This window comes from Pseudozyma flocculosa (assembly GCF_000417875.1).
Source record: "Pseudozyma flocculosa PF-1 unplaced genomic scaffold scaffold00024, whole genome shotgun sequence".
Taxonomy (NCBI): domain Eukaryota; kingdom Fungi; phylum Basidiomycota; class Ustilaginomycetes; order Ustilaginales; family Ustilaginaceae; genus Pseudozyma; species Pseudozyma flocculosa.
Genome location: NW_006920892.1, coordinates 471602 through 486407, shown reverse-complemented (window position 1 = coordinate 486407; position 14806 = coordinate 471602). Strand labels below are relative to the sequence as shown.

The following is a 14806-nucleotide window of genomic DNA, read 5'->3' as shown; positions in this document are numbered from 1 at the left end:
CGTAGGAGACGGACGGACGGACGGACGGAACGGACGGTACGGTACGGACGACGGACGGACGACGAGACGACGTACGGACGGACGACGAGAGTTCGAGCGAGAGAGAGAGAGAGAGGCGATGCGCCTATTGGCCAGCTGGACATGGCAGGGCAGGTTGCCAACCCAAAGGCGCCGACTCAGCCCAGCCCTACTCCAGGGGCCATACGCCCGCCCCGCCTGCCTGGCTGCCTGCTACGACGGCACCCGGTGCGCAAAGCAGGCAGCAAACAAGCAAGCCAGAAGATCAAGACAAAAGAGAAGACCGAGAGGGCGAGGGAGAGAAGGCGTGGCGCAGCTGGTGCGGCTGCCGCTGTCCCGTCCTGGCCCTCTCCACACGCACGCTGCTTCTGTTGGCAGGAAGGCAGGCAGGCAGGCCAGGCCAGGCCAGCCCAGGCCGCTTTGGGTTTTTCCAGGCCGCTGCGCCTGCGCTGGGCCTCAGTCGCAATTTTTGGCTGGCTGCGCCTGGGCTGGGCTGGCTGGGCTGCTGACCTGGATCCGAGGCTGCCCACCCTCACCCTGCCTCCTCCTTGCCACCACCACCGCCATCACCACTACCACAACCCAAGCTGTATGCCTCGGAACTGAGCGATCGCCACCGTACAACCGCCCGTACCACGGCACTCTCCGTCGAGAGTGCTTCAGCGGCCCATCTGGCCCAGCGCTCACTTCCCCGTCGCCCCGCCCCGCAGCAGCATTCGTTCCTAACCTAATCTCCGGGGGCGCACCGCCGATCCCCGCGATCCGCCCCGCCGGCCCCGGCTTCTTCTCGCTGTATTTCCGCTGCATCGCCATCGCCGTCGCCATCGCCTTCCCATCCGCAGCCGCCACCGATACCCTAAGCACACCATGACCAGCGTCGAGTCCTCCATCCAGCACGGCCCCGGCCCCGGCCCCGCTGCTGCTGCTGCAGCCGCCGGCCCCGCACCCAACACTCCCGCCTCCGCGGACACCACGCCGTCCCGTGGACCGCCGCGCAAGCGCAACCGCCAGGCCCTCTCGTGCTCCGCCTGCCGAGAGCGCAAGATCAAGTGCGACCGCATCGTCCCCTGCTCACAGTGCGTCAAGCGCGGCGACCAGGAACACTGCCACATTGAGCAGAAGCCAAAGCTCGAACACCCAAAGCCATCACGCACGAAGAACCACGACCAGCGACAGCAGAACCACCAGCAGCAGGCGGCGTCCTCGACCGCTTCCGGCCAAGCTGCATCCGCCTCGTCCTCGTACGCCTTCGACGACAACGCCAACGGCAACGGGCCCCCGTCTCCGGGGACGCTCGCATACAACCAGTTCAGCGCCGCCCTTTCCACCAACGGCAGCGTGTACTCGTCCATCAGCCCTCCGCCCGCAGAGGTCGACGCCATCAAGGCGCGGCTAGCCCTCCTCGAGTCGGTCATGGGCAAGACGTCGCCCGCCTCCATGTCCAACCTCGCCCTCGCCGCCCTCGACCCTGCCTCGGCGTCGTCGCCGGATTCGTCGTCGCACCACGCCTCTTCCGCCTCGTGGCTGCCCAGAGGGTCGACCGGCAGCAGCCCCATCGACAACTTTGCCGGCGCACCGAGATCCGACTCGACCAGGTCCACCAGCCTCGGCGCCCACTCGCATTCTCCCTCCAGCCAGCAGCGCACCGAGAGCGACAGCGAAGAGGAGCCCGACTGGATGTCGCTCCGCAGCAGCGACGCCCACCGCGACTCGTCCAAGGAGTCGCAGGGCGTCGCCTTCGGGCCGAGGTACCACGACTCGATCCGCGATATTCACAAAATGTCGCGCAAGGAGCTCGACAGCGACACTGAGGAGGCCGTCACGGTGCTCGAGACGCTGGCCATGAACAACGGGCAGCAGCAGGGCAACGGCACCAGCTGCCCCGCGTCGGCCGCCGAAGCGGACCGCCACGAGCAGGAGTGCGAAGAGGTGCGCGTCGGGTTCGAGCGCTGCCTGCTCAGGGACAAGCAGCACGACATCATGGCCGACGACGGTGGCTGCCCCAACGGCGGCAACGCGGCGGGCCCGTCCCAGGCGGGCGTAGAGCTGCAGGACCTGATCGCGACGGCCGCCGCTGCCGCTTCCGCCCCCGCTCAGCCAAGCGTCGTGCCACCCGACGGCGGCATGGACCCGTCGCTCCTGTCGATCGCCGTCGGCGACCGACGCAGTGGTGTCCCAGGCGCGACGGCTCGCGGCGTCGGCGGTCCGCAATGCGCCTGCGGTCCCAACTGCGCCCCAGGCAAGGACGGCGCGCATGCTGCCGACGGGGGCGAGGGGCCGATCGACACCTGCGGCCCTCCGGGACCCAAGAGCGAGTTCCTCAAAAAGGCGTGCGCGGCGGCCTGCAGCAACGTCGGCGTCCTCCGCCCCAAGAACGGGCCCGAGACGCTGCTGGGCTGGGGGCTCGGGTGGGCGTTTGCCGCCGGCGATGCGCGGCTGCAGGCGGACCGCCAGCAGGCCAAGGATGAGGGCCGCGCCTTTGTCATCTCGGAGCGCACCGAGCGCGAGTACGTGCTGCGCGTCATCATCGAGGCGCTGCCGAGCAAGGAGGTCGTCAACCAGCTGGTCGAGGTGTACGAGTCGCGGGTGCGCTACCTGTGCGGCCACATCATCCACATCCCCTGCCTGCGCCGCGAGATCGAGGCCTTCTACGCGCTCGAGTCGGTCGAGAAGCGCGCGCGCGTCGTCAACCATGTCGACGCCGGCTGGCTGGCGATGCTGCTCTCGGTGCTGGCGCTGGCGCTGCGCTTCTACCCGTGCCAGCCCAAGGAGGGCTGGGTGCCTGTCAATCACCTCTTTGACGGCGGCCAGACGGTGGCGCTGTGGCACTCGGCGTCCAAGACGTGCCTGACGCTGGCGGGCTACCTCCACTCGACGAGCATTAGCGTGCTGCAGAGCATCCTGCTCAACATGCTGCTGCTCGGTGGCAGCTGGGTCGGCGACTCGCGCGACACGGACCAGATCGTGGCGCAGGGCTCCCTCATCCGCGTCGCCATCTCCAACGCCCAGGAGATGGGCCTGCACCGGCTGGGCGACCTCGACAAGCAGGGCACGCGAGAGGACCCGCCGAGCAAGGTTATCCGCCGCGAGATTGCCAAGCGCGTGTGGTGGGCGCTCATCTCCAAGGACTGGTGCATGGCCGCCTCGGGCTCGCGCAAGGACTACATCATCGATCGCGACCGCTTCAACACGCCGATGCCCGGCAACTACAACGACGACGACCTGCTCATCTCGCCGCTCCCCGCGCCCCGGCCGCGCGAGGAGTTCACCGAGATGTCCTACGTGCTCTCCAACCTCGAGTTTAGCCTGGCCATCAAGGAGGACTTTGACGTGCGCAACCGGCGCGAGATGCTGGCCGCGTCGACGGGCGGCGACCGCCGCATCACGTGCGCCGAGGCGCGCGCCCTCGACCAGCGCTACCGCTCCGTGCTCGAAAATGCCCCGCACTTTTTCCGGGTCGGCTCCGACGCGGTGGCCGAGGGTCGCGTCACCTGCGCCGAGGTGCAGCGGTGGCTACTGCAGCAGGGCGTCTTCAGCAAGCTGCTCCGGATCCACCGCCCGACGCTGTCGAGCCGGCAGGAGTCGAGGACCAACTGCGTGCTGCTGGCGCGCTCGATCCTCGACATGCAGAAGAAGATTCGCTCCAAGTGCACCGTCATCGACCGGCTGTGGATGAACCTGATGCAGAGCTTCTCGGCGGCCATCGTGCTGGCGCTCCACCTGCTCCACTCGCGCCCGCAGGCCGACCACCGCCTCGCCGTCAGGTCCGAGATCCTCGAGGCCATCAGCGCGCTCAAGCAGATCGACGGCGGCCTCTGCGCCAACGTCAAGTGCATCCGCGTCATCGAGGCGCTTCTGGCCGAGGAAGAGGAGCGCTGGCAGGCCGGCAATGCGGTCCTGGCCAGCACGGGCCGCAACGGAGCGGCAGACCCGATGGCCGGCATGCCGCCGCACCAGCTGAGCCACAAGCGCAAGTGGCAGAACGAGCCCCGCAGCGCCCAGGCCGACGAGGCTGGCGGCCACGGAAGGAGGAAGAACCTCCTGAGCCTGGCGCAGAGGGTGGCGGCGGCGACCATGGGCAGCGGCCAAGACACTCCTCGGCCCGCTGATCTCGTCGCAGCCGCCGCTGCCGCCGACCAGGACGACAGCCACAAGCGGGCGGCCACGCAGGCAGCCGTTCAAGGCAACGGCGGTGGCTTCACGCACCTCTCGACAACGGCGGCCTTTGCTCCGAACCCGATGCACATGGGCGCATTTGGCGCCGACGCCTCGTCGCTGCCGCTCAGCGCCATGACGCTGCCGAACCCAGGCCCCAGCCCTCTGCCGGCGCTTGCGAGCTCTGGCGGCGGTGGCGGCGGCGGCGCATCCGGCTTCGAGAACTTCAACTTCCAGTTCCCTGTCCTTCCCTACAACGCGCAGCAACCGCATCTCGTCTATGACTTCAGCAGCAACTCGGGCTCGCAGAGCGGCGGGGCCTCGGGCGCCGCTCCCTGGAGCGTGGACAATGTCCGGCACGTGTCGGCGCCCAACGGCGTCGACTTTTCGCTCAACAACCCCAACACGCCGCCCGACGGCCAGGCGTTTGACCTCGCTGCCTTCCTCGAGCAGTGCGAGAACTCACCCGGCAGCTCGAGCGACGGCAGCGGGATGCCCGGCGACCAGCGGAGCTTTTCGTTTGCGTCCGACACGAGCGGCCACGACCAGAGCCGCTCGGCGTCGATCGACGGCGTCTCGTCGATGTTTGGCAGCCCGGCCCAGACGTCGGGCGTCAAGCAGGAGAACGCTGCCGACTCGTTGGCCGCCTCGTCATCGTCGAACGGGGCGCTGGACTCGTCGCCGTCGAACAGCGCCCCGCTCGTGCCGGCCAACAACATGGACTCGTTCTGGAATTGGGTTCTGACGCAGGGCAGCGCCGCCAGCACCGCGTTGCCGGCAGCGACCACCGCCGGGGCCGAGATGCCGCCGCCGCCGCCGCCGCTGCCCCAGCAGCAGCAGCAGCCAGCAATTCAGCAAGCGCTGTCGTCGGCCGTCGGTACTACCTCTGTACCCGCCTCGACCGGTCTGACGCCGTTTGCCCTAAATGATCTGCCCTTGACCACGGCGGCCGAGGCATCTGCGCTCCTGTCGGCCGCCCCTCTGTCGTCGACCACCGACCAGCCCAGCGTTTCGGCGGCGACGACCATGGCCCCCGCCTCCGTCGCCACGATGACATTGGCCCCGGCCTCCGCCGCCCCCACCATGTCGACGTCGACCGCGGTCCCCTTTCCTCTGTACCAGGTCGGCACGCCGTCCAACATGGACATGGGCAACGTCGGCGATGTGCAGGCCAAGATGCTTTCGACGCCGCAGTCCGGCGGCATCCTTTCGCAGTCGCCGCTGCCGTACGCGGGTACCTTGCCGGGCTACGGCACGCCGAGCGCCGACGTGGGCGTCGACAGCTTCCTCGGCGCGCCGCTCTACGACTTCACCGACTACGCCCTAGCCTGGACCGCGTCAAACCCCAACGCCGCCGTCAACACTGCGTCGGGGCAGGGCCCCATTTCGGATCCCTGAACCGGGGTCCTCGTCTCGTCTCGTCTCGTCACGTCTCGTCTCGATCTCCGTTTCTTGTCGCGCAGGCCCTCTGGGACCGCCGCGACCACGACCGCGACCGCGACCGCGCTCTGCCCTTTGCTCTATTCCCCCTCTTCGCACAGTAACGGCTGTCATCTCGGCTGCCGGCCTTCCAGCCTGTAGGCGACCGCCTTCGCGCGCATCGTCTCGCTCGGTACGGTCCGTGGACCTCTCAGTTCCGTTGATCCTCCTTGTAATTCTAAAGCCCATCAACACAGCGTCGCTGCGGTCCACAAGGCGCGCCGGATCTTGGAGAGGTCCCGCGTGCGGCGGCCTGAGGGGGGGGCTAGGGGCATCGAGCGGCGCACGAGTCGGGCGGGCAGTGGGGCACTATGGCATGGTGTATGGAGATTGCAAGGTTTGACTGACGGGGGCGGGTGGGGTAGGCTACGAACGAGAGGGGACTTACGGGTTCGGCAGACGGGGCAACGACGCAGACGGGGGCACGGGTACACACAGACACTCGACTCGACTCGACGGGGCAGCACACACGCCTCTCTCCGGCCCTCGCGCGCTCTCAACCGTGTCGATCGCGCTCCCTGATCTCTGCAAGCAGGCAGGCCAGACTGCCTTCTCTCCTCCCTCCTCTCGAACCGACTCACCCCTTACCCCTCCCCTACCACCCGGTTGAGGGAGGGGAGGAGAGGGAATGGCGGCTTTTCTCGTACCCGCATCTCTTCCCGCCCTTGCCTCCTCGAAAGAGGAGGACGAGGTGAAGAACAGGTCGAGAGCGGGCCCCACCCCTCCCACCTCCCACCTTCCAGGTCCCCGTCGATCCGGGGTCGGCCGAAGACGATCCGACGACGATGTGACGTGGGTAGGTATGGAAGCGGGAGGTACGACGGAAGGGGCCGTACGTAACCGTCGCGAGAAGAGACGAGGGGAGAGCGCGAGTGCGGATACCCGCGTCCCCAAGACGAACAGAGAGCGGTAGAGAGGGATGCGAGAGAGCGAGAGAGGGAGGGAGAGGGAGAGGGAATGGAGAGAGACCCCGCCAAGTCGAGACTTTCAATGCTCTGTGGTCATGGGTTCTTTTGAGGGGTGGGAAGGGATGGGAGGTAGGACCAATAGGACGGGGGGTGACAGCGACGCCGACACTGCTTCCCCTCGTCGACCGGGAGGCCAGGCCGACATCGAAGGGAAGAAGCGCCGGGACCCCGATCGCGCCCCGCCCCGTTCCTCGCATCTCGGATCGCCTCGTCCGTCGACGTCAGCCTGGCGAGGCGAAGTGGTCGGGTCGGACGAGGGAGGAGATGCGGGGCATGGCTTTTGGGGATGCGTACAGTAGAGGCTGGGCATGGACATGGAGGGATGAAGGTGCCGAGTGCGACCATTGCCGGTTCGCCGGGTGGGTGGATGCGAGGGGTGGTCGAGGGTCGCTCCCCAAACCAAAAGAGGACGCCGTGACCGCAACCGCGAGCCGGGCGGGGAAATGGATGGGCGACGACCGAGATGCTGGATCCCACAGGTGGTATGGTGAATGGCTGGTGGTGGTGGTACAGAGAGTCGACGACGAGAGGGCCGCCTTGAAGATACGCGCAGTGCACGGCACGGCACGGCACGCCTCGGCGGCTCACGAACCGGCGATGCGCTTAGAGGAAGCCGATGCGGTTCGAGACGTCGAGGGCGTCCTGGTCGGGGGTGAGGCGGACGTAAGCCTTCTTCTTTCCGTCGGGGCGGATGAGGGTGTTGATCTTGGCGGCCTCGACGTCGTAGAGCTTCTTGAGGGCCTGGCCGATCTGCCTCTTGTTGGCGCGGCGGTCGACGATAAAGACGAGGGTGTTGATCTCCTCAATCTTCTTCATGGCGCTCTCGGTGTTGAGCGGGAAGAGGATCGTCTGGAAGGCGTCCATGCGCGGCGCGTGCGGCACGCTCTTGCGCGGGTACACGGGCGCCTTGGGCAGGCGCAGCGTCGAGGGGCGGTGGAACGAGACCGAGGTGCGCACCTTGCGCAGCTTGTTGCCCGACGTGCCCTTGAGCGCGGCCTTCTTGGCGGCGGCGGCCTTGACGGCCTGCGGCTTGGCCTTGGCCTTGCCGGCGGCTGCATGGGATGGAAGCGCAGGGCAACGAGGAGCGGAGAGAGAGGATCGCGGCAGGGTCAGTCGTCGGTCGGCCTCGCCTTCGTTGTCGTCGTTCCATCCCATTCATCCTCAGCGAGAACGCCAGGGGAACGGCGGAAGCAACTGCGACGACTGCTGCTGCTGCGAGAGACACTCACCAGCAGCCTTGTTAGCACCAGTGTTTCCGGACGACATTCTTGAGGATCGGAGGGGCGAGGGAGGGGTGAGGTGAGGGATGTGGTGGTGACGGGGGAGAAGTCGAAGATGGCGTCCCCTTGGCCAGACGCTGGCTGCGCTGGCTGGCTGGCTGGGCGGGCGAGCGAGCGAGGGGTGGCAGCGGCCCTCGCCGAAAATTCACAAGTCGGACGGTCGGGCGGGCAGGCGAGCACGCCCTGCCCGCTGGGCGACGGAGGGTGCTGCGGCAATTGCCAGACCTTCCATTTTTCTTTCTCGGACGGGAGATCGCGCGTCTTCCTCGCATCGGGAAGCTTAGCAGTAGTGACATCGGTAGCCACCACCGATCCGATCCGATCCGATCCGCTTCGATGCTGAGCCGTCCGTCCACCATCAGTGCGGCCACACAGCCTGGCAGGCCCCGGGGAGGCCGCGTGCAGCACAACAACGACGGCGTCTCATTCGTAAAAGTACAGTTGGTCGCCAGCTGCGACGATGAGGGCGGGAGGACCGTGGGATAGCGTAGCGAGAAAGTCGTCGTCGTCGTCGTCGTCATCTAGGCCCTCCTGAGCCCGACTGTGGCCGCCACCGCCACCACCACCACCACCGATGACTCGTCGACGATTCGGCCCCGCCGCCGACGACGACGTGGTGAAAGCCTGCTGTCTGGCCACGACGAGGTCGTCGAAGCGTGGCGTCCACTGCAGCGCGCCGACGCGTTCCGCCGCTCCGTTGTTCCATCTGAAGCCGTGGAGCCGTCGACCCTGTTCCGGCTGAGCCTCCGCCGCGGCATCGGACGACGCACGGGCGGAATGCCCGTCGATCCTGCTGCCATCCTGTCCCAGGTTCGGGTTGGCATCGCCGCCGCTGCCAGAGGAGGAGGAGGAGGAAGAAGAAAGAGGCTCGGGATCGTCGAGACTCCAGATGCGGACCTGGTCGTCTTGCCCCGCGCACGCGACGAGGCGGTGATGCGCGTCGACTGCGAGTGCCTGTTCGGCCGCCAAACCAGAGCAGCGGTGGGGGAGAAAGACGGGCTCGGCCGTCAGCCTCGGAGCGGGCACGCTTCACAAGGTACCTGATTTCCCTCGGCTTCCCCTCGATTCGGTCCAGGGCGACGCACCAGGTTGAACGTGTAGCTATTGACGTGGCCGACGAAGCTGACCTTGGTCTGCTTGGTGACGAGGTCGACCAGACGCATCTGCTTGCAAGCGACAAAGAGGCGCGGGGCCATCAGAGACAGATCTCGAGGCTGCAGTGCTTGCTGCTGGCATGGCATGGCATGGCATGGCATGGCATGAGATGGACCAGGGTATAGCCACGGACTCACCTCACCCGTCGTCCATGCGACGAGCAGCTCCGACTCGCCCACGCCCACCACGTGCGTAACAGAGCCCGCGCCCTGCGCCAGCTCTTCGAAGCCAGCATCATGGGATCCCCTTGGTGGCGCATCGCGCTGATCCGTTCGTCCGACGTCGAAGCCGACGACGCGGCCGGAACGCAGGCCGGCGTAGACCCGGGTCTGGCCCGCGTCGAGCGAGGCCGCGACAGTACGGCATAGCATTCGAACGGATCAGCGGGCGTCAACGCCATCAACGACAGACACCCGGGCCCGACTTGCGAAGGGCGGCGACTCACATCGGTGGCGAAGCAGACGCACATCGCGTCGCTCCCCAGACGGCGGGCGTCGGAGAGGGTAAAAGTCTTTTCCTCACGGATCGATCCGACCATGACGACGGGGCCGATGCCGTAGGCAAGCCCGAGCTCGGCGCAGGGCAGGACGTGGGGCGTGCGCATGTCCTCTGCTCGCACCGAAAAGCGCCGGGTGCGTCGTCGCGGGTCGTCGCGGACCGCGCTGCACAGCAGGTCACCCTTTGCCTTGGCATGAAGACGGATAGGCTCGCTACAGAACGGACTGCTCCCTGACCGGAGGTAGACGTGCGGCGAGCCGCGGTCCATGCCGATCTGGCTGTATCGTGCGGCGGCGGCGGCGGCGATGAGGTCTGATTCAGCCACGATGCTTCGCCCTCGTTGATTCTGGGATAAGGAGGGTTGACTCACATCTGACAGCCGGCCTGACGAGAGTGGAGCGTCTGCTTCCTGAAACCGGGCCGCGGGCAGCGGGCATCGACGACGACGCTCGCACCGCCTTCGTGCCAGACGAGGGAAAAGTAGGGCCTGGAGTCTGCGCCGGGGTGGTCGAGGGGTATGAGGTCGACGCGGTACGTCGACGTGCGGGAGCTGGCGTAGAGGCAGCCGGCGTCCTCTCCGAGCTGCGATCGCGATCGTGGTGCCGGGCGGGGATCGGCGTTTGTGCCGTCGTCGTCAGGTCGAGATCCGCGTCCGCCTCCGCGTCGACGTTTCAGCCGCTTGGGGTACACGAGCGGCACTTACGGCAAGGTGATTGATGGCGCTGTCGGCCGTTGGCGCGCCGAGGAAAGGTAGGCTAACGCGGTGCGAGAGCGACAGACGGGAAGCGATGTGGCGAGCTGGGTTGCTGGAACGGCGAAGGGAGGGGGAGAATGGGGGCAGGAGAAGGAGGGGAATGAAGGTGTGGAGCACAAGCGGCCGAGACGAAGCAGTCGGAGGGATCAGCCTCGTCCTGGGCGGCAGTGGCATCGTCGAATGGCGCGTGGCCGAACGACTCACGCCAGGCGGCGAGTGGATTCGTGCAGTGTGAGCCTTCCGGCCGACCTCAATGAGGCCATGGACCCCGCCATGCCAGGGCGGGCGGCGATGCCGAGACGATGCCGCAGCGCCTCTCTTGTCCTGCTCGCGTGGTCGCGCCACTCTTGGGCCTGGTTGGGCGAGGGCGAAGGTGGGGCATCGTCGCGTCCCCGTCCCCGTCCCCGCCGATTGCGCTTCGAGCTTAGACCCGTGCCCGAAGCTGAGCTGCCGGCCCCTCGAGGTCCAGGGATGTGCTGCGGCTGTGCGGCGGGTTGGGACTTGAAGAAGCGTTTGCGGACGGGATCCCACTCGTGTCCTGGCACCTTGAACGGTGGTGGCGCTGAGCCGCTCATTGTGCCCGCCCCTTGTCCCTTGGCACTGACACTTGCTGGAACTGGCGCAGGGGTGATGCGGGATCAGAGCAGGTCAGGGTTGGGAGGAGGAGGTGGATGAGGTGGTCATGGCTGTCGGTCGGAGGGCTGCAAAGGGAGGTGGTGTTGGCTCGAGTGAGGAGCGAATCAGGCCAAGGAGAGGAAAGCAAAAAAGGCGCCCCCTGGTAGACATGTGGAGGCAGCGCGGCGGCGCCGTCGCCTCTCTCTGTCCCTCTCTCGCACGCCCGCCATCGAATCATCTTGCCAGTCCCGGCACAGCACTACTCGCACAAGCACACAGACAGGGACGACGCAAACGAGCGACTGAAGGCGAAGCCTGGTTCCACGACAGCCTCAGAACCGGGCCATTCGGGCGGCGGTGTCCGATCGAGCCTGCCACCTCCCCCACCTCCTCTTCTGCCGCCAGCACTCGGTCCTCTCGTAGCCAAAGGCGAGGCTGGAATCAGACCGACACGGCAAACCAAACCTCATGGCACACCGGCACCAGCAACCCAAACGAGCGAGGCATCGCGAGAGCGAGAGAGAGAGAGAGAAGAGGTTTGGCATTCTTCCACCCTTTTCAGGTGGGCTGTTTTGGTTGTGTGCGTGGGGGGGTTGCCTAGGGCGTAGTGTGTGTGTGTGTGTGTGTGTGCGGGCGCGCGTGCCCTGTCCAACCCTCTGCACCGATGGGCATGGATGGACGTGCGCGTGCGCGTGAGCAACGAGGTGCTGCGACGAAGGGAGAGGGCGGGCGGGCAGCAAGTGGTGGCTGCTGCTGCCGCTGCCGAGTGCGGTGTGCCGTGTTACCGGCGTGGCGTGCGGGTGATCATGACGATGGATGATGATCAAAGGTGGGTGGCGAGATACAGGGGAGGGTACAACGAGAGGGGTCAAGGCTGACAGTGTGCCACCAACGGTGGGCGGCGACCGCTCCTGCTGCTTATGCCTTGGTGGCCTTGGCGGTGCGGGCGTTGGCGATCCTCCTGGCAGCCAGCACGCGCTTGTTGAGGCGCACGACGTTGTTGTCGCTCGAGGCCTTGGCCACCTGGGCCGCCGGCTCGACCAGGTGCACCTCGACGTGCACCGGGTGGCCGTTGTAGGCGTTGATGCGGCCGTGGGCGCGGTACGTCCTGCGGCGCGTCTTGGGCGCCTGCTGCACGCCAATCGTCTTGATAATCACCTCCTGCGTGTCGAGCCCCTTGGCCTCAGCGTTGGCCTCGGCGTTCTTGAGCAGCGATCGCAGGAACTTGATCGACTTGACGGGCCATCGTCCTGCACGTCGCAAGAGGGAAAACGGGGGGGAAAAGGTAGAGAGGGTCAGCACACCGCTGCTCGGTCGACCCGCAGGCCCTCCTGGATCGCAACGCTGCCGCCTATCTGTGCCTGCCCAGACCGGCCCTCGTCCAGGCCATGAAACGTCTCATGGCGGCCGTTCCCCCTTCCACGCCCTCGCCGGCCTCTCTCTTCCGCCTCCCTCGCATCTGCCAATCCAACTCGGTCGGCCCACCGACAGCGTATCCACGGCGCGTCTGCCCCACGCGACACTCACCCTGGGTGGTGCCAAACTTGTTGGCCTGGGGGGTGCGGCCGACACCTCCGTTGAAGCGGCGGAAGGGGATGACGTCCTGGTGCTCGACGACCTTGTCGAGGTAAACGTAGGCGGCCTGCAGGTTCATGCCCGAGACGGCGGCGGCAGTCTCGCGCGTGTTCTTGAAGTGGACGCGGAGGTACTGGCCGCGCGAGCGCGAGCTCTTCTCCAGGAGCTTGGAGTCGTCGAAGGCGTAGCGGACCTGCATGGCGGGCGAAGAGCGGCGCGAGGGGGGCAGTTCAGGAGGTGATGGATGGAAGGCAAAGGAGTTAGCGACCGGAGGTTGGGTGGCTGAGGTGGGCAGAGGCCGAAAATTCGCTCTTGCAGAGGACTCCGCCCGACAACGAATCGATCGCACGACGGCACTGCTGCGCAGCGCAACCCGAGCAGGAGAAGACCGGCTGTCTGTTTGTCCTTTCTCCCTTCCGGCCATCCCTCCGTCCGCCTGCCTCAATGTCCCAAGCAACTCCGTCGAGCCCGTGGCAGCCCAATGGCCGATTCTCGCACCGATCCGAGTCGGCCTATGGGCTACCTCGTAGCTCAACCAGGTCGATCCGGCAAGGGGCAAGCGCTATGTTCCCCTTCCCTGTCCAAGCCTGCTCCTGATTCCATCGGCCCATTCCGGTCATCCTCTCGTTCCTCCAGAGTCATGCTGCACGTCGAGCCAACACCGCGCTGAAGTGGTCGGTCGTCGCGGATCGATCAGAGCCGGCGTGTTTCGAGGTGCGGCGAGGCGGATCGGTCATGTTGCCGAGGCGAGATCGGGTGCGAAGTCGTAATGCTGGCGATCTGCGATCGTAGGCCAAGGCAGCCGAGCGTCGCCGCATCACCAGCGTGTCGAGGGTGTCGCAGGGCCGTACGAGCGGCCAGAGTCGAGGGGGCCACGATGCCGGCTACGGTGGCGCCAGCAGAGCGCCGTTCAACGCGGATACGGCGGGAAGAGGGTGGTGATGGTCGCGCCTCGGAGGCGAGGCTACTTGGAAGATCGGCCGGGGGATGAGAGGTGTCGTATGGTCCAAGTCGGGCGGCAAGTCCATAGGCATGTCGGTGTTGGTCGATGTCGCCGTTCGTGTCGTCGAGGTCGGCGGGTGCAGCATGACTCCATGTCCTCCTCTAGCCCAACTTCCGCCTGGTCTTCCAGCAGTAAAGCCCAATGGTGCCACCACCAAGGCCAGCACCACGAATAGACAGCCGTCATCTCCAAGTGTTCGGGCCTGCGACTCCGCTCGCGGCGCTGTCGTTTCGTCGTCGATGTCCGTTGTTGAAAAGACGTCGTACGTACCATTCTTGCGGTATCTTGCTGCGGAGAGGGGGGGACGGGCGGAGGAGAAGGGGGGGCGGTGATGACGAGGAGGAGGCGTAGTTGGAGCGTCGAGCGGTGGGCCTCCTCCCATCCCTCGCTGCCCTCGCTCCCGCCCGTCCGTCGGCCCTGGCTGGGCTGGGCCCAGCGAGGCTCCCTGGCCCTCCCTCTCCGCCTTGCTTCTTCGGCTCCTTCAGTCTGCCTGGGCTGCCCGTCGAGGCGCTGGCTCGCCCTCGCTGCCGCCAGCTTGCCCTGCCCGCCGCCCTCTGAAAATTCCAAAAATCGGTGGGCCAGCCTGACTTGGCTCGACTGGCGACGACCGGCCGAGGACACGTGATTTATCTTGCAAAACTTGGAAAAACCCTCGACCTCCCGCTGCGGACACGTCAGGCTCACGTCAGCTATCTTTGGACGGCATCGGAAGCATCGTGCGTCGATCGGGCAGATGGCTTAGATCTCGATCCGCCCTCCGCGCCGGCTGCGGACCTGCGCCGGCATGAGGCCAGGACTCAGCCTGCTCACCTTACGTCGCGGGCTTCCTGGCCACAGCTGGCTGGCCAGCCACTTCGCGCACATCGTTCCACACTCCAGACCTCTGACGACCGTGCAGATGCTCGGCCATCGCATCCGACCAGCCTGCATGTGATATTGATTGAGCCTTCTACTGTGGCCGGGTCGTTTGTCGTACAGAACCCGATCCTGCGCGCCCGTCTCGGTCACCATCTATCGAAGAAAGGGGACGACCTTGTCCAGGAACGCCTCGGGCACGTCGCACATGGGCAGGTGTCCGCCGCCGGCGACCTTGGCAAACTCGACCTGGGCGCCTGCCGCGCTGAGCTTTTCCGCAAACGCCGCGAGCGTCTCTGGCAGCTTGCCGTCGGCCTCTCCCGCGACGAGGAGGTGGCGCTTGCCCTGGCCGCTCTGCTGCACGAGCGCCTCGACGAGGCCGGCGCCGACGAGGTCGTAGCCCTGGAGCGCGCGGGCGCCCTGGACAAAGCCGTTCCGTAGCGGCGTGGCC

The 14806-nt window shown here is 66.7% G+C and overlaps 5 protein-coding genes across 5 annotated transcripts in view; 1 reads left to right on the top strand and 4 right to left on the bottom strand.

Annotated features, from left to right (window-relative positions):
• Positions 1–885: 885 nt before the first annotated feature.
• PFL1_06251 (uncharacterized protein) lies at positions 886–5571 on the top strand (the record flags this gene model as incomplete). Its single annotated transcript, XM_007883789.1, has 1 exon — positions 886–5571. The coding sequence occupies one exon, from the start codon at positions 886–888 to the stop codon at positions 5569–5571; it is 4686 nt and encodes a 1561-aa protein (XP_007881980.1).
• A 1652-nt stretch (positions 5572–7223) lies between these two features.
• Positions 7224–7886, bottom strand: PFL1_06250 (uncharacterized protein; the record flags this gene model as incomplete). Its single annotated transcript, XM_007883788.1, has 2 exons — positions 7224–7672; positions 7850–7886. The coding sequence occupies 2 exons, from the start codon at positions 7884–7886 to the stop codon at positions 7224–7226; spliced, it is 486 nt and encodes a 161-aa protein (XP_007881979.1).
• Positions 7887–8323: 437 nt separating this feature from the next.
• PFL1_06249 (uncharacterized protein) lies at positions 8324–10882 on the bottom strand (the record flags this gene model as incomplete). Its single annotated transcript, XM_007883787.1, has 7 exons — positions 8324–8854; positions 8986–9063; positions 9193–9384; positions 9501–9831; positions 9924–10135; positions 10257–10359; positions 10512–10882. 7 exons carry the CDS (start codon positions 10880–10882, stop codon positions 8324–8326), a joined length of 1818 nt encoding a protein of 605 aa, XP_007881978.1.
• A 958-nt stretch (positions 10883–11840) lies between these two features.
• Positions 11841–12696, bottom strand: PFL1_06248 (uncharacterized protein; the record flags this gene model as incomplete). Its single annotated transcript, XM_007883786.1, has 2 exons — positions 11841–12172; positions 12450–12696. The coding sequence occupies 2 exons, from the start codon at positions 12694–12696 to the stop codon at positions 11841–11843; spliced, it is 579 nt and encodes a 192-aa protein (XP_007881977.1).
• Positions 12697–14511: 1815 nt separating this feature from the next.
• The window catches only part of PFL1_06247 (uncharacterized protein), a gene marked incomplete at both ends in the record, with an annotated part of 1800 nt that continues 1505 nt past the window's right edge, over positions 14512–14806 (bottom strand). The window contains one exon of the mRNA XM_007883785.1: positions 14512–14775. Coding sequence (XP_007881976.1) covers positions 14512–14775 — 264 coding nt within the window. The remainder of the gene's footprint in view (positions 14776–14806) is intronic.